The 18,929-nt window shown below is 38.0% G+C and overlaps 2 protein-coding genes across 2 annotated transcripts in view; one reads left to right on the top strand and one right to left on the bottom strand.

The window, feature by feature from the left end:
- Positions 1–18,929, bottom strand: part of cdhr1a (cadherin-related family member 1a) — a 142,140-nt gene that overhangs the window by 16,268 nt on the left and 106,943 nt on the right. The window lies entirely within an intron of this gene.
- chst3a (carbohydrate (chondroitin 6) sulfotransferase 3a) lies at positions 1,467–9,061 on the top strand. The gene is made up of 3 exons (XM_079843020.1): positions 1,467–1,890; positions 5,905–6,091; positions 6,187–9,061. Exons 2-3 carry the CDS (start codon positions 6,012–6,014, stop codon positions 7,358–7,360), a joined length of 1,254 nt encoding a protein of 417 aa, XP_079699146.1. The 5' UTR covers positions 1,467–1,890; positions 5,905–6,011; the 3' UTR covers positions 7,361–9,061.

Below are 18,929 nucleotides of genomic sequence, written 5' to 3'. Positions count from 1 at the left end.
TCTGGGTCATCAACATTTTTGCGTCATTTTAATCTTCTCACAAACTTCAGTTCATTTGAAAATATATTATGTTTTATACCTCAGAGTTTAAGCTTTTACATGGTCTACCAACCCAATCATTTTCTCTCATGTTTCTCCTATTTCCGAAGTATTTTCAGAGATGTAAACACATATGGGGTTCTGTTTTTTAAGCTACGAATAAAGTTAAACCATTCATTATGGAGAGGATAACGTTGCAGACACACACTGCAGAAATAGCGGTTTTATTATGTTTTAATGAACAAATGAACAAATTAATTATGTCAATTCATTCCCTAAATAGAAAATTGTTTACCAGAAAAAATAATTTATATACATTCACAAGAAAATGAAAAAAAGAAAAAACATTTATGAGGTAGCCTACAATCAGCCCAGCTTTAGTCAAAATTAGATGACATTGGGTTAATCTCTGCATGCCAACTTGCTGAGTTAAAACGTGTAACCCAACTACTTTACTTTATCCCAGCATGTGTTCTTTCCAATATTTACTCAGCGCTGGGTTGCCATTTGGGTTATTTTTAACCCAGTTATTTTTAGAGTTAGTAACCTCATTTACACCGTTTAAATGAGACAAGAACAATGCCTCAACTTCACAGCTCTGGCACTTTCATAGTGATTTGATAAGAATTAGCTTGGCAGTATAGCTTTTGGAATCAGGAGGCTATATGATATGCTTAGGCTATGCATAGCGTACAATTGGGACATTCAACAACAAAAGCGCTAAGAATGTGAATATGTTAGTCATTGTAGTGAAGTAAATTGACAAATATTGTGAGCAACACTGTACATCACCGCCCCCACGTGGTTACATGACGATATTGCCGAGTGTGTCGAGGCTCTCCCTCAAGATATTTCAAGAGTCTATACTTAAGTGAACCCTAGGGGTCATTTGGTGCAAAATCAGCAGCACGTCAAACACGAAAAGTCAAACACAAAAGTGCACGGAAAAAACGCATCATAATAATCATAAATCCTTGCCCTACACCAACCTGCAAAGCAGGCTAGCCTACTGCAAGTTACTACAATAAAACTCGTTCTGATCGCCAACACTGTCATCTAAATATATAAATAAATAAACAGAACGACGTTTAAAAACGTACTCACACTGTCCCATTCCAATAAAAGATCCCATAGTAATTTGTTATGATTTACAGTTGAACAATAACTGGGGAACTTTTGGCGGAAACCATATTACAAAGTCATTTTTAAAGGGACACAGATGTGCGTCGTAATTCAAACAGTTGGTTCGCCTCATTATTCATTCACTGAGTGTAGGGGTTTCAGGACAGGTCTCCGTAAATTACCCGCAGCGTGTTTTATCCTAGATTTCAGACCCCATCGACTCCCCACTGCAAAAGGGGGGCGAAGGAATCCACGTAGGAGTGTCCCAGGGCCCTCCTCAAACAGAAAAGCCCTTGTGAACACTCACACTGGGGGTTCTTATTTGACCACGTGACCGTGTATCCAAGTATAGTCCAAACTTGGAGACCCCGCCGAGTAATGGACACGTTTTCCAGCATGCTGCACCGGAGAAAAACGCAAATGGAAATAGCCTACATTTATAAAAGTCTTTCTTCAATGTCGTGAGAGTCTGGAAATGACTTTGGGACCCTTCAGCTTATGAGTTCCAGCAAAAATGCTTTCCTTTTCATTGAATGGTCTCCTTTTGTTCGTGGAAATACGATGATCAGGGTATTAAGTAGGGAATCAACCATTAACTTTTTTGTTTAATTAGCGTTTTCACTCACGTAGATAAGTGCAGTATTTTGGAGTCTTCGCAGGAACAATGTGTACCATGCGCGATCATTCTGCATTCTCCAGATGAACCACTGGAGATTTGTTCAGTCAGAGGTAAGTTTTTTTTCCTCAGTACAGTCACGTCGATGTTATATTTATTTGACCACAGTCGCGGTGTATTAACTTTCACTACTGCTCTAAAGTCCTGTAAATACTTAAAACTGCAACAGTCTGTCTGTGTTATTCTTCTTGCAAGAATTGTAGCCATATGATAAAATGACTGACTGTATTGTATCACAGCAAATCACAGCTTGATAGAAAACTTTGATATAGACCAATTTTAACCAATCTAATCTTCAAGCTAATCTAAAATATGTCTGACTTCAGTCATAAAATACAAAATACACAATTTTTTTTATCCGTCTAAATATTTATTGAAAACAAATACTAATAAAACTAAGCTAAAAAGTAAACAAAAAAACCTGTTTATATATATATATATATATATATATATATATATATATATATATATATATATATATATATATATATATATATATATATATATATATATATATATATACACAATGCAACTATCATGTTACCATACTGTATTTTATTCAGTAGTTAGATTGTCATCATCATGCTCAAACTTGCTAGTCCACAATGATTACTTCAAAACAGCAAGTGAAAGAATGGTGTGTCCTTACTATGCGTGTGTGAGAGAGAAGCCATTTGGTGCCACGTCTCTTTAATCAGAAAGAGCTTTAAGGGTACACACACAAGGAATTTGTCTTGATGACAGGAGCTTCCAGTGCAGAATAACGTATATAGTGCAGACATACATATGAATTAGGCAATAAAAATGAAATATAACACAAATTTTATGAATGTACAGATGTTAAGTTCTGCAGTCATGACTGTTCATTGTAGTCTTCTGATGTCTAATTTGGTAGCTGAACCAAACCAGACAGTTATAGATGCACACGGGGCAGACTCAATGACGGCTGAGCTGCTCCTGTGGCAGGTTGAACTTCCTCAGCTGGCGAAAGAAGTACAACCGCTGCTGTCTGTCGAGGTGTTGCAGGATGTAGTGCAGTCCCATGTTGACTGCTTCATCCACAGACCTGTTTGCTCGGTAACAAACTGAAGGGGTTCCTTCAGGTAGGCCAACACCAGTCTTTCAAACGACTTCATGATCGACAGGTCTGTAGTCATAGCGATTTGGGTTTTTGTGGGGACCGGAATGATAGTGGAGGGTTTGAAGCAGCTAGGAACTTCACACGGCTTCAGTGATCTGTTGAAGATCTGCAAGAAGATTGGGGCCAGTTGTTTAGCGCAGGCTTTAAAACAGGCAGGTGAAACACCATCTGGGCCTGAAGCTTTCCTAGTCTTCTGTTTTTTTTGAAGACCCGGCTTGCGTCCTCCTCACAGACTATACACGCAGGTAGAATGGCAGGAGGGGGGGTTGCAGGAGGTGTTGGTGTATTTGTGAAGTGCAGATCAGAGTGGGCGTGGGGTGTGAGACTGGGAGGTCTCATTTAATGTTTACATTTTGTGATATGTCCATGACAAACGCACCCCCTGTTCCCGTTCCCCTCCTCCACCGCTGCTACAGCTGCAACTTGTGGGCCCAGGCAGCACAAGTGAGCCTGTCACTGGTGATAGTGGATTTATCTCATATAGAAGAACTCCAGCTAAACACTGCCTATCTCCCAGAAGGCGCTATCACGCACTGCTGAACCGCAAAGCGCTCAGTAATGAAACAAGACAAAAACACAAGGATGAAACATGCTCCCTGGCCCCAGACTGCACACACCTCTCTGATACCCATGCTAACTCACTTCCTGTGTCATGTCTTCTGACAGAAAATGACACTAGATTATATCCATGTAATACTCTTGGATAAAAACTGGTGCTATCCCAAAGGTTTAAAATGATTGACCATATGTCATAGACCAGTCTGAAAATGTAAAAAGCTACTGATGTGGCTATTCCATCTCTAGGGAAAAAGTATTTTAAAAACAAAGAAAATTAATCTGAAAAACTGCTCCAGTAAGTCTATTTAAGAATTTTTTCCTAACACATTTATAAGGCTGTAAGAGAAGCCATTAATGTAATTTGTATGAGAATGATGAACAGAGTGATGTCCGTTTCTGCTTGAGCAGATCATCAGATTTGTCAAATGCTCCAGTGGTTTTTGAATATGTAAAGATTTCAGCTCAACCGCCGTGCTTGACAGTTTGACGGCTATGGCATAATAAGCCCACATAATTGGTTTATATTTACTTAGACTGCACACTATCATTCCTTGACGGCTCGAAAATTGTGTCATATCCTAAATGCTACTCTTTGTGCAGACAAATTGCATGGCATTTACCTATGACAGTTTTCCCACTGGTACACGTCTTACTTCACGACTGCATTATTGAACTGTCTCTCCTTGCGTTTTTAGCACGGTTTAGGAAAATGTCACATTCATAAAGCCGTTGTCTGTTCGGTTTATTTGCACAGATGTATTCTTGATATGTTTCAGATTAACCCCTGTCAACTGGTGTTGTTTGCCTTGCCGTGAAGGTAACACATAGCACTGCTGCTGGTAAATGACTGTCCTGAACAGAGCTATGGCAGGTTATGGCAGCTCACCTACTTACAGCCATTCGGTGGGGTTATCTGGGGTCAAACATGCCCTAAAGCTACTGGGTTTATTGCAATGTAACACAGCCCAATTTATTTAGTGGTGTAATGGTGTTGTTCTTTTACAATTTCCTTTAGGAAATGGTTTCTTTTCATTAGAAGTTTTTATACTCAGTACAAATAAAGAGTCTGTTATACATACATTAATACTGTCATAAAGCCTATATAAACCTCTGTATTCAAATGACTTAGAACTGTCATAAAGCCTATTTAACCTCTGTATTCAAAACACAAACTATTTCCGTTTTAAATCTAGTGATACAACTTTGATGAGGAAAGAATAAGACTAAATCCTTATCACCTCCAAACAAAGGTTTAATTAGACAGGTAAACCAAAACTACCCCCACAACACGCAGTACAGTGAACAAATGGCTTGTGGAATTCAGAGGTCCTGAACCCTTGGTGAAAGGGCAGCTGAGAATTTCAGTGTAGTTACTGTCAGCTTTTCTAAGATGGATGGAAAATTACTTTAAATAAATGCTATATAGTACAACAATTGATCATTTTGAACCATTATTACAAACTGTATACTTAACTCTTTTCTCAAAAAATAAAAATGGTTCATTGTCCACATCTGGCTTCCAAGATTTAAAAAAAGCATTTAAGTCTTGCTGCAATAGGAAGTGTCATTTCCTTTAGACTGTGGGTTGCCTAGAGGCAGAACCAAAGCTACTGAGTTATGATTTAGTTTCTTGTTTGCTCCTTAGAGTTTTGTTGCGACGCTTGTGGATCACTCCATTCTCATTCGGATAGCTATTACCTTTTCATCACAATAAATGTTGTTCTTTTAAACTTTCTATTCATTAAAGACTCATGAAAAAAAGTATCACAGTCTCCATAAAAATATTAAGCAGCACAACTGTTTTCAACATTGATAAAACATATGGAAAGATTCCTGAGCACCAAATCAGCTTATTAGAATGATTTCATTCTGAAGGATGTGACTGAAGACTGGAGTAATGATGCTCAAAATGTAGCTTTGCCTCACAGGAATAAATTATATTTTAAAATATATTACAAAAAATAAATTTCAACTGTAATAATATTTCACAATATTACTGTCTTTTAACTAGCCAACCCAAAACTTTGACGGTTTAAATAATAATATAATCAGCATTAAAAAATGGCTAAAGTAGTACTACTTTTTGATGATTCATGGTGATCCACCGTAAGCAGTGCCCAAAAGGGAGACACTGTGTTCTGTGGACCTCATCATCATCTCTCATCACTCCACATTAGTGGAATTACTGGACAGGTGATGACAGTGCAGGCTGCTTGTTTGGGAACAAAGCTGAAATAGTCTGTTTCCTGTGCCAAACGGTATAAATCTGTCACCGCTTGCAATCAATACATAGGGCTGTTGTGTTAGTGAGCTTTATGTCTGTGTGGAAATGGTGCCAAAACTCTTGTCTTGATTTTGTTTATTGCAGATGAATTGTAGACCCAGGTTCTGACATGAGATGAACCCAAAACAGTTGGCAGCAGCGACTATTTAGCAGTCTGTGGAGGCATTTCCTAAATAGAAGTTAATTTGAGAATGAGGAACAAGTATGCAGTCATCCTTATCTGCATTGTGGCACTTGTCATCATTGAAAAAGAAAACAACATTATTTCAAGGTGAGAATGCTTGGATTCATTGAAAAAACTGATTCATTATTTAAGTGATTTTTTATAAGGTTTTTAAAAATGAAATGTTATTTGAATATTTGTAGGGTCTCAGACAAGCTGACACTCCGACGGAGCCCACTGACGCCGGAGCCTCCAGTGCCCTACAATGCTCTGGTAGTAATGGAGGACAACAGTTCCTATCCGGAGGGCATTTATTCTGAGAATGGCACTCAGGCAGGCCGAAAGCACATTCTCTTGATGGCCACCACTCGGACAGGATCTTCCTTCGTGGGCGAGTTCTTCAACCAACAGGGTGGCAACATGTTTTACCTCTTTGAGCCACTCTGGCACGTGGAGAGGATGCTATCGATTGGCACGAGTGGCACAAATGCCAGCACTTCTGTTTGGGTGTACAGGGATGTCCTGCAGCATCTCTTCTTGTGTAACTTCTCCATGTTGGAGAACTTCATTAGCCCTCCTCCACGGAACCACATCACCCCTGCCCTGTTCCGCCGAGAGTCCAGTGTGGCCCTGTGCGAGGAGCAAGTCTGCACTCCGGTCGTAAAAGACATTTTTGAGAGGTACCACTGCAAGACGAGGCGTTGCGGACCGCTTAATCTGACCTTGGCGTCTGAGGTCTGCCTAGGAAAACAGCACAGGGTGATCAAAACAGTGAGGGTCCGGCAGCTAGACACACTTCGTTCTCTAGCAGAGGACCCTCGGTTGGATATCAAATTTATTCAGTTGGTGAGAGACCCTCGAGCCATCCTGGCATCAAGGATGGTGGCCTTTGCCGGTAAGTACCAGAACTGGAAAAGTTGGGCTGTGACTGGGGACGTGCCTATAGAGGATGAGGAGGTCAAACGTCTCGAAGGGAACTGTAACAACATCCGCATCTCCGCCGAGTTAGGCTTGAGTCAGCCTAAATGGCTGAAAAACCGCTATATGCTAGTACGTTATGAGGATATCGCCAGGTACCCCATGCAGAAAGCAGCAGAAATGTACAATTTCACAGGGATTCCGATGACGACGCAAGCACGGGACTGGATCCTGAGGAATACGCATGCAACAACGGAGGCAAGTGGCGTGTATTCCACCCAAAAAAACTCATCGGAACAGGTGGAGAAATGGCGGCGTAGTATACCATTCAAACTGGCCCAAGTTGTACAGAAAGTTTGTGGACCGACCATGAAACTCTTTGGGTATAGGTTTGTAGACAGTGAACAGAAACTATTAAACAAATCTTTTAGTTTGCTTGAAGAAAAACATTTTTTTTAGTCATAAGGGGGAACCGTTTCATAGTTCCTAGAACGAATGGCAGAAGTACCTGCTTTTATTCGTGTTCGCACAGTAGGAACTGGGAATGATTTTAGTTCTAGGAACGCCTTTTGGAACTAAATTAGCTCCTACTTCAGAGTAGGGTCTAACTCAGCACAAAAGGAACTACCAGTGACGTAAGTGTACGCTGATTGGCCGAACGCACACGAAACACCAGCACGCGCCATTTTTAAAAAAACCACCTACACACACAGAAACATTATTATGTATTTCTGCTCAGCTAGCGACATTGGGCATCAACCACAGAGAAAACGCTAATACTTTTTCATATACTGTCTACTTTCTTTGTGTAACAGTTCTATCTAATAGGGTATTAGAAAGGACTGTTAAACAGATCGTAAACTAATGAAGACGGGATGGGAGCACTGTGTGCTCAGGCTCTGGCATTCTCAGCATCGTCAAAATAAAAGTCACAACAACAAGCATGGCTTACGTCACTTCAGAGTTCCTACTGGCGGTGCGAATGCAACAGGGCTGTGTCCGAAATCGGCCCCTATACCCTTAAATAGGGCACTATTTGAGGGGGAAGCCATTTGTAGTGGTGTACGAAACCATAGTTGGCATTATCGAGTGCACTCATTCAATCCCACAATGCACTGCAATAACGAGCGTACAACCAATGTATGCTCAACGACATGAGATAGATGTGTTTCAAATGAATTCCCACATCTGACCCGAAGATAGAGCTCGCAGTTGAGTCATTCATCCATCCATTTTCCAAACCTCTGGTCCAACGTGGCTACAGCGTAATATCATATAGGTATAAATTCCTTTTTACTTGATTATTAAATTGTTTAATTAAGGTTTATAGAAGCTAGTTTCCATGACAGAGTTCAAGATAAATCTTTTCATCTTACTACCAGAGCTGCCAGTTTTCTAAGTTACGAATGATAATTAAACAGCAAGCACAAACAAAATTGGCATCCCTACCAGCACACTCAACGAATTCACTCACTTGTTTTCATTCACTCCCTCAAGTGGACTATATTAGAGGAGTAATGTAGGGAATAGTGAATGAGGGTATAGAGGGCGATTTCGAACACAGCCCAGGAAAATGGCTCTATGAACTCGGGGAACCACCCTGGTGGCTAGTTCCTATAATTAAGTTCCTAGAACTACCCAGTGCGAAAGGGGCTATAGATTATTTTCTTTGATGCATTCATTGATAAAGGAAAACCAAGTGTGTGGAAAAGCAAGAAATGTGACAAGGTTTTCTTTTTATACTGTATGTGGACTAAAAAATATGCATAGCAGAGACACACTGGCACACTGTAACACACTGGGACATTGCTTACACTGGGGTACTTGTGGCATGTATCACCTGACTTATTTGAACATATACCCTCTTCAAAAAGCTAACTGACATTATGAGTTATTGATTTTAGAAGTCTCCATTTGAAGAACAAAGTTTGATGAGGACAAAAATATTTAATACTCATTAGATGAGACATGATCTGCCTGTGAATGTGTGTATATATTTGTGTGTGTTTGGGAACAGCGTTTCTTTTTATCTGAAAAGAGACTAAAGTATCATTATTTCACAAAAAGGGAAGCAAGTGGACAAATTATTTATGTGTGTTCAGCAAGAGTTTTAATTGAAATTTCTTTGTTGACACATTAAAGGCCAAGTTTGGCTTTGTCAAAATTTGTCCTCTTTCATTATTGTAGAATGTAAAAAAAGTCTAAATGTATCTGGAAATTACCAGATATTAACTGTGAAGAAATGTCCACTGTGTGAAGAGACAGTCAATATAAAAAGCAGCTTTTGACAGCCAGCTGTGATCCTGGAGCACAGTAGTGGCATTATTCTCTCTCTCTCTCTCTCTCTCTCTCTCTCTCTCTCTCTCTCTCTCTCTCTCTCTCTCTCTCTCTCACACACACACAAAATAAGGTCACAGAACAGGGTGTTGTCCATGCAGTTGACATTAATTTTTTATTTATTTATTTGTAATATTTTAAATATTAAATAAAATCTGAAGAGTAAAGGTTGGAAAATAAAAACATTTGACATTTAAAGTTTATGCTTTGAAACAAGTAAATGACATTAAACCAATTATTTTTATTATTTTATTCCTAAAAAAATAGATCAAAATACAAAATACTAGTTTTTAGCTAAACTAAAAACACGCTAGAGAACACCAAAATATTCCAAGAGCATGTGTTCTTGTGTTCTTCATGTGGCCACTCAAATAAATTATTTGTTGAATTTACTTAAAAAAGCAGCGTCAAGTGGTTCCACACAACTATATTGAGTCATTTTTACAAATAATAATTAAGTTATATGAACAAAAGAAAGTCAAGTAAAGCTGACAAAATGTATTTAAAGGGTTAGTTCACCCAAAAATGAAAATGATGTCATTAATTACTCACCCTCATGTTGTTCGACACCTGTAAGACCTCCGTTCATATTTGGAACACAAATTAAGATATTTTTGTTGAAAGCTGATGGCTGAGAAAGGCTTCAGATAGGCCTCCATTGGCATTCAGTACATTTACACTCCCAAGACCCATAAAAGGCACTTAAAACGTCGTTACAAAGTCCATCTCACCACAGTGGCTCAACAATAATTCGGCGTTCGGATACATGACCCAGAAGCGATTTGTTTACAAGCAGAGGAAGACGCGCGTATCTAAGCTGTTGAATTCTACATTGATTGTGCTTTAGGTCTCGCCGTAGTTCTCAAAATGGGGTTAAAGTGTGCATTTCATGGATTCCCGAACCCCGGCGCCACGTCATATTCTCGCGCATGTGTTGTGGAGGCATACATGGAAGACAAGAAGAGGTTGAATAAAGTCGTTATTTTGATTTTTTTTTTGCGCACAAAAACCATTGTCGTCGCATTGTAAAATTATTGTAGAGTCACTGTGGTGAGATGGACTTTGAAGCGACGTTTTAAGTGCCTTTTATGGGTCTTGGGAGTGTAAATGTACTGAATGCCAATGGAGGCCTATCTGAGCCATCAGCTTTCAACAAAAATATCCTCATTTGTGTTCCGAAGATGAACGGAGGTCTTACGGGTGTCGAACGACATGAGGGTGAGTAATTAATGACAGAATTTTCTTTTTTGGGTGAACTAACCCTTTAAGTAAATACAAACCATTTGAATTTGTAACTGTTACATAATATTTAAATGTGCAGTTTACTTAATAATGTTATTTTAAATTTATAAAAGTTTATTATGTTAGGTGAACACATTTATTGATTTAATTTACCTTATTAAATTAACTACTTGCTCTACAAGTGTAAGTCGAAAACTATTAAATATAACATGAAGCATATTTTGTGTCCACAGCCTAAACACAGGCACTACTCTTCTGCATAATGGTAACCACAAAATTACAGAAACTCCTCTAAATGTCCAACATAACTGCACATAACACTAACATAAACTAACAACATCTTTAGATAAAATAACACTTTAATCCCTAAATTTACTCTCCTATGCAGTCCCTTGCAAAGCATGCTGGGAACTACAGATCCACTGCCCAGTTTGTTCGTTTCACTCAGCAATGTTAAGTTGACCGAACAAACACTTATTAAGTAAAGCTGACAATACTCATTTTTAGTAGAAACAACTTAGTAAATCTATAAGTAAATTTTGTTACATGAGTTTTTTAAGTAATGTGAACAAGGATGATTTGAGTGCAACTAACAACAGTGAAAGAATAACCATTCACAACCACTTTGCAACCTCTAGTCTTCTCTGTGAGTATGAATTAATGTTAGAATTTAAGAAATGTGAGCATAGCATTCTTAAAATAGTTTATTGCCACTTAGTTTCAACTAAAACCTTATTAAAGCCAAAGCTATTCCAAACATCACATACGTTTTATTGGTGACACTTTACAATAAGGTTCCATATGCATCATTAAAAAAATTAAATGATGGAGGGGAGAGGAAAATAATAATAATATTCTATATTCGATAGACTGAGACTGGTATGTATTAGGATTTAGTTTTTGGTTCGCCCTCTTACCCTCCCGTGGAGAGCTGGCCCATTACACTGTTTCCTTCAAAACTTTTCCTAAACCCTGAGGGCAGAATCAGTTTATTAGGGAGTTAGTCTATAGTTAACTGCTTTAGTTAACATGAACTAAAATTGAACAATACTTCTACAGCATTTATTAATCTTTGTTAATGTTAATTTCAACATTTACTAATAGATTATAAAAAGTTGTATTTGTTAACATTAGTTAATGCATTGTGAACTAACATGAACAACTGTATTTTTAACTAATAAAGATTAATAAATGTGGTAACAAATGTACCGCTCATTGTTAGTTCATGTTAGTTAATACATTATTTACTAACATTCGTTAATACTTATTTAAAGTGTTACCATTTTATTTTTAGAATGACAAATGTGAATTATTGTTGGGAAACATATGGAGTCATAATCTTACATGACAGCATGACATAAATATGAAATCGACATGGACATTCCTAAAAAGTAAGAGCTTGGAAGCTCTGTTTTCTATGCACACGTAACTTTGGATACAATCTTATCTTAATACAGATTTACTGAGAACTAAATATCCACATCACCCTTAAACTATTTCCTGACCTTTCCTGGCCATGGAAAACAACTGTAACAGTGTTTCCCACAGATTAGAAACCAATTTGTGGTGGCGGGCGGGTGGGGGCATGGGATGGGGAGGTGGAGGGGTGGGTCGGAGTGTTGGTGATTGGCACAAATATCGATTTCGATCTTGATTCAGTATCAATTCGTATGTATATAGCCTAATGTACATATAAGGAAAAGTAAGTTTGTCTTTTTTGCACTATTTCTTGGGTTAAATTATATTAGCTTGCATTCATTAATATTCACTTGTGTTTGCTTATATAAGTATCATTAAAAATATTAGGATGTAAGTTATTAACTTTTTAAAATTTCACATTTAAAGAAATCTAGTGTTTGATCATGTCTAAATATTTATTCAAATGCAAAACCTAAAAATAAGTAAGAAGTTATGATCTGCAATACTTTTTTGAGCAACCAGACCATATGGTGCGCCGTTTTTCGCGTGCATATGATACGCACTTTATGGCGTATTATACGTACGAACACCCCCCCACCCCCATCCTACCCAAAAGCGTGTCATATACACGCCATAAAGTGTGTATCATATGCACGCGAAAAACTGCGTAGCATATGCATATACATTCCACGAGATTGCACACTCATACTATTGATACGCATTGTCATGAGATCGTGTTGGTATATTTATTAAAGAGCCATACAAGAACCTAGTGGGTAAACCATGGCGCATTAGTCTTATGTGTGGGAAACACTGTGTAAGCTTAGATGCATTAAAAAATGCAGTAGTTCTTTTAAATGAGGTACAGTAGTATCTTTATGCTTTAAGCTGCATTTACACTGCAAGCATGCAGAATACAAATTCATACATTGTTCTTTAAAGAAATAGTTCCTTCTAAAAAAAAAAACAGCCTACCAAAACACAAATTTGTCATATTTGTAGCAGAATGTCCCGTTTAATCTTACTGCTGCTATCTGTGTGCAACAATAAATAATTTAAGATCTGCTATTGCAGTCACTGGCAGTAGCCTGTAGCCTACTATAAATGTGCATTCAAGAGCCTAGCATCTGTTAAACAATGAGAGAGAGAGAGCAGAGTGTCTGTCTACACACTGGTATTTCACTAACTATGGGTTTACTGTGATACATCAGTGTTGAAATGTCCCTTGGAATCAGAATCCCTGATTTAATGAGTCCATGGGGAAATTTTGCATTGACAAAACATTGAAGCTACCGCTCTGCTTCAGTGTATGCGCTGTGGTCGTCATTTAGCCTATCGTGAAGGCTGATTTCCACAAAAACAAACTGAAAAATCAGTTCTCTGAGAGTAAGAGTTTGTGACGCACATATGTTGAAAATAAAGTAGTATTTCTGCGGCTATAGTTTGTGCTGAAGACGTAAATTCCATGTCACCCCCCCCCCCCCACACACACACAAATCAATATCATACACAGCTCCGATGTTCATAAATGCTTTAAAAGACATGGAGGTCTGTGAATACAAATGTCAGAGTAATTTCCTTTTTAACTGTTTTGTTTAATTCTTCATTGATTTAGGGAGATATGTCTAACAAGAGAACCACAGCTGTTTCAGGAGAGCAGTGCCAGACCCTAAAGCCGGGTTCACACTGTACGATTTTGGCCAAGACTTGGCCGTCTGAGACAAAATTGGAGAATCCTAAAAGATTCCTTTGATCCTAGGCTAAAATCTGTAGTCTTTGATCGCTAGTTTGAAATGTTCGTTGACAGGCGATTAATGCCTGCCACAGACTGTGTGATTTCGGCAATTCTATAAGATCATTACAAATCACACTGCACAACATGGATCTGATAAGTTGATAAGTTGGAGTTGTGATTGATGATCAGCTAAAATTCACTGACCACATTACTGCAACAACCCGATCCTGTAGATTTGCATTATTCAACATTAGGAAGATTAGACCCTTCCTATCAGAGCATGCCACACAACTACTGGTCCAAGCTCTTGTTCTCTCCAGACTGGACTACTGTAGTGCTCTTCTAGCGGGCCTTCCGGCATGCACTATCAAACCCTTGCAACTGATCCAGAATGCAGCGGCGAGGTTGGTCTTTAATGAGCCGAAGAGAGCGCACGTCACGCCTCTCTTCATCAGTCTGCACTGGCTGCCAATAGCTGCTCGCATCAAATTCAAGGCACTGGTGCTCGCCTTCAAAGCAACCACTGGCTCTGCACCAATATACCTAAACTCGCTCGTTCAGACCTACACACCCTCCAGGAACTTGCGTTCTGCTAGTGAACGACGCCTTGTGGTGCCATACCAGAGAGGCATGAAATCGCTCTCACGTAGCTTTTCCTGGGCTGTTCCCACCTGGTGGAATGACCTGCCTAGCTCAATTCGTGCGGCCGAGTCTGTAGCCATTTTCAAAAAACACCTAAAGACACATCTCTTCCAGCAGCACCTGACCAATCAAGAATAGCACTTATCATTCTATTCATTTTCTGTCTGTCTAATTTATTAAAAAAAAAAAAAAAAAAAAAAAAAAAAAACTGTCCTGTGTGTTCTGAGCTAGATTAACTGAGACTTGCTACAGCACTTGCATACTGTTGCCCTTGACTGTTCTAGTTGCTTCTTTTGCTCTCATTTGTAAGTCGCTTTGGATAAAAGCGTCTGCTAAATGACTAAATGTAAATGTGATAAACTTGGGTACGACATGTAGACTGTACGACGATGGATTTATAATGTTAAACTCCAGACAAGACTTCTTGCGTGCCCTCGTTTAATGCATCTTGAATGCCATAAAGTCTGGCATTAAGGACAACTGAGATCCTAGAGTGTGACATGGTTCACAGCGGGGATCATGTTCGTACAGTCCAACAAGCAACAGTTGTTAAGGACTATTATAAATCGTATAGTGTGAACTCGGCTTAACCCGCCCCAACCACTAACCCTAACTTCACACCGGTTTGAAACTGCTGGTCTGGCTCTGCGGTTGGTTCTGCAGTTGGTTAGTATTGGATTTAGGACTACTATGAGAGCGTTGTGCAGGCAGGGTAACAGGAAATCATTCTTGATGTGTATGTGCATGTGTTCCACTCTCTCAGGATGTGCCACACCTTCTAAGTAGAGCTCTGTCCACACTAGGGCTCAGACGGGTGTTGAACAGGCCTTTCATACTGTCTTTCCAAAGCTTCCAGTCTAAAGCACACAGCGCTGCCTGTTTATGGCTAAGAGCCCTGCTGGTCAGCTAGAGTTTGAGCTGACTAATCATATGCAACACAGAGGGATTATTCCACTGACTCATTCATTCATTGATGCCTCGCAAATAACATGAGGAAAAAATAACGTCTAAAACTGGACAAAACAGTAACTTATTATGAGGAGGAAAAAAAAGAATGTGTTTATGGAAAAAAATCCCTTTCAGGGTTTTTCTGAGTTGTTGCTTAGTCGTGCAGCCTTGGGCCTCACTTCTGATGTTTATCTTTAGTGTCTGGTTGAAGTCTACACTGGAAAAGTGGGGGGAAATAAGTGGCTTAACCAGAGAGTGTGTGAGAGAGAGAGAGAGAGAGAGAGAGAGAGAGAGAGAGAGAGAGAGAGAGAGAGAGAGAGAGAGAGAGAGAGAGAGAGAGAGAGAGAGAGAGAGAGAGAGAGAGAGAGAGAGAGAGAGAGTTTTGACTTGTCTGCTTATGCCAATAATTACCATCATCAAACAATAAACACAGGTCCCGGAAAGCCCTCCCTAATAATCAAGTTTCCATTCTTTATGATCTTAGTACATACATTTCTTAACATTAACACATTAATGGCAACCTCCATATTCACAATACATCACAAGATACAAAATATTAACAAAATAAATGGACATGCAGCATCTTAAATGTAGATTATACAATAGTTATACAAATAATACTGAATAAATAAAATTTGATAAAATTGTGGTTGTACTGAATATCAACATTACATACAAAGCTCTTGCTCTAGTGATATTGCTTAACCCTTTAAATGTTACTATCAGAAATAGTTAAAGGGATAGTTCACCCAAAAATGAAAATTCTGTCATTAATTACTTACCCTCATGTTGTTCGACACCCGTAAGACCTCCGTTCATCTTCGGAACACAAATGAAGATATTTTAGATGAAATCCGATTCAGAAAATTCCGGCTCAGAAAGGCCTCCATTGGCACAATGATCTTTACACTCTCAAGACCCATAAAAGGTACTAAAGACGTTACAAAGTCCATCTCACTACAGTGGTTCTACAATAACTTTATGAAGCGACGAGAATAGTTTTTGTGCGCAAAAAAACCCCTAAATAACGACTTATATAGTGATGACCGATTTCAAAACACAGCATCATGAAGCTTCGAAGCGTTATGAATCAGCGAGTCGATTCAGCGGTTTGGATCGCCAAAGTCGCGTGATTTCAGCAGTTTGGCAGTTTGACACGCGATCCGAATCATGATTCGACTCGCTGATTCATAACGTTTCGAAGCTTCATGATGCCGTGTTTTGAAATCGGTCATCACTATATAAGTCGTTATTTAGGGGGGTTTTTTGCGCACAAAAACTATTCTCGCCGCTTCATAAAGTTATTGTATAACCACTGTAGTGAGATGGACTTTGTAACGACGTCTTAAGTACCTTTTATGGGTCTTGAGAGTGAAAAGACCATTGTGCCAATGGAGGCCTTCGGATTTCAACTAAAATATGTTAATTTGTGTTCCGAAGATGAACGGAGGTCTTACGGGTGTCGAACGACATGAGGGTGAGTAATAAATGACAGAATTTTCATTTTTGGGTGAATTAACCCTTTAAGGGATTTTATTTTACAGTATAAAAACCTTTTCTTGTGATTGCAGTCAGATTATTGAACTTTTGTCCCTATTCTGAGCTTATAAAATAATTTACCTGAACCAGTTGTTTGAGATGTACACCATTGCTCAAACTTCTGGGTCAGTATTTATTTATTTTTTGTAAAGAAATGAATACTTTTATTCAGCATGGATGCATTAAATTGATGTTAGTTAAGACATGATGTTACAAAAGATTTTCATTTCAAATAAGTAATCATTGAAAAAAAATTATTATCAAGGTTTCCACACAAATATTTAGCAGCACAAGAAATGATCTTGGGCGCCCAATTAACATAGAATGATTTCTGAAGGATCATGTGACACTGAAGACTAGCGTGCAGAAAATTCAGTTTTGCCATTACAGGAATAAATTATTTTTTTTAAAACATATATCTTAAATTGTTATAATGTTTCACAATAATATTGTTTTAAATATTTGAGAGACTTCCTTAAAAAAAAACCTAGTGACCCAAATCTTTTGAATGGTAGTGTATTGTGCAACATGTAATATTATGGTGATGCTATTTAGCTTCTGCTCTCCCTACATGATGATGTTCAAAAGACCTAAACAACGAATGTGTTTGATTATAATGGGTAACAAAATATGCTTTTTTTTTTGACATTTTTAGAAAACCTGAAGCCTCAACATGTTCGATGCTATTCATATGCCTGGTGTCCTGTTGTTTAAGCTCTGTGACAGTAGAGGGCAGTGTGCACTAGACAATATAGCAGCTCTGTAACAGACAGGTCAGCTACTCAAAATGACCCCTCACTCTTTTAAACCCTGTCCTCACAGCATCAAAGCTATTATTACTTTAAATTTTAAAAGTTAAGCTTTGATACTCTCATGCCATCATTTAGCTCAAATCACACAAAGATAATTGTCTTCTGTCATGAACGAGATACATTTTCATGGAATAATGAATATGACAAACACACCGCTCCTATGTTCAATACAGTAGGTTTGGAAAAAGTGTGTGCACAAGAGCGTAACTGCCTGCTGACTTTCAGTAGAGCGGATGTGAAGAATCCGCTCATCAAAGGGTGTGAGGTCCAGCACTAATCCGCAGTTAATGGCGGACAGGGGTGCCCAGCCCTGTTGTTCTGTTCCTAATGGGCACACCGCTTTAATAGCCAGCATCCACCAGCTACATACTGACCTTAAGCTGCAGGAAGCATATAGAAAATAGACAGGGCTTCTATAGATTATACAAATACAATGGTCAACATGAAAACTAAAAATTATTTTAGAAAATAAAGAAACTAGTTAAAAAAATTGTTAGTAACACTTAACAATAAGGTTGTATTAGTTAACATTAGAACAACACTTCTGTTCAGCATTAGTTTGTTAACGTTAGTTCATAAAAATCCAGCTGTTCATGGTTTATTCATGATAGTTCACAGTGCATTAAATAATGTTAACAAGATTTTAATAATGCATTAGTAAATGTTGAAATTTGTCTTTTTGGTAGCACTTTACAATAAGGTCTCATTTTTTAACATTATTAACGTATTAACTAACATTAACAACGAGCAATACATTTGTTACAGTATTTATTAATCTTTCTTAGCTTTATTTAATGAAAATACAACTGATCATCATATGTTCATGTTAGTTCACAGTGCATTAACAGATACGTTTGATTTAATAAAGTATTACTAAATATTAAAATTAACATTAAGATTAATAAATGCTGTAGAAGTATTGTTCATTCTTAGTCCATGTTAACTAATGTTAACAAATTAAACCGTATTGCAAAATGTTACCGTAATTTCATTATTTTGTTTATTATTATTATTATATTAGTTTATCATTCAAGGCGACATTTCTAATTTTGACTTGGGTTAAGTTTTTATTTTATTTCATTTCAACTAACAGAATATATATATACAGTCAAACCAAAAATTATTCAGACACCAGATATAATGTTTTACTAGTGCGTGCAGGACACTATAGTTCATTTATGTAAGTGAGGATAGCAAAATAAAGTAAACTGTGACATATTATACCCCAAAATTCTTCATACAGTTGACTACCAATACAATTGATAAAAAATTGGGACCAAAATTCTTCAGACACTTTGATCTGACCATGTTTTGCTGAAGTGTTTTTTCTTTAATTGCTAATGTGACCTTTTAC

This window comes from Gobio gobio (genome assembly GCF_949357685.1).
Source record: "Gobio gobio genome assembly, chromosome: 18".
In the NCBI taxonomy this organism is placed as follows: domain Eukaryota; kingdom Metazoa; phylum Chordata; class Actinopteri; order Cypriniformes; family Gobionidae; genus Gobio; species Gobio gobio.
This window is presented reverse-complemented; position numbering and strand designations above follow the sequence as displayed.

Bases quoted from the DNA above. Each gene is read 5' to 3' on its own strand.
- chst3a (XM_079843020.1), top strand. From the start codon at position 6,012: ATGAGGAACAAGTATGCAGTCATCCTTATCTGCATTGTGGCACTTGTC. The intron at 6,092-6,186 runs GTGAGAATGCTT...GAATATTTGTAG, and splicing joins GAAAACAACATTATTTCAAG to GGTCTCAGACAAGCTGACAC.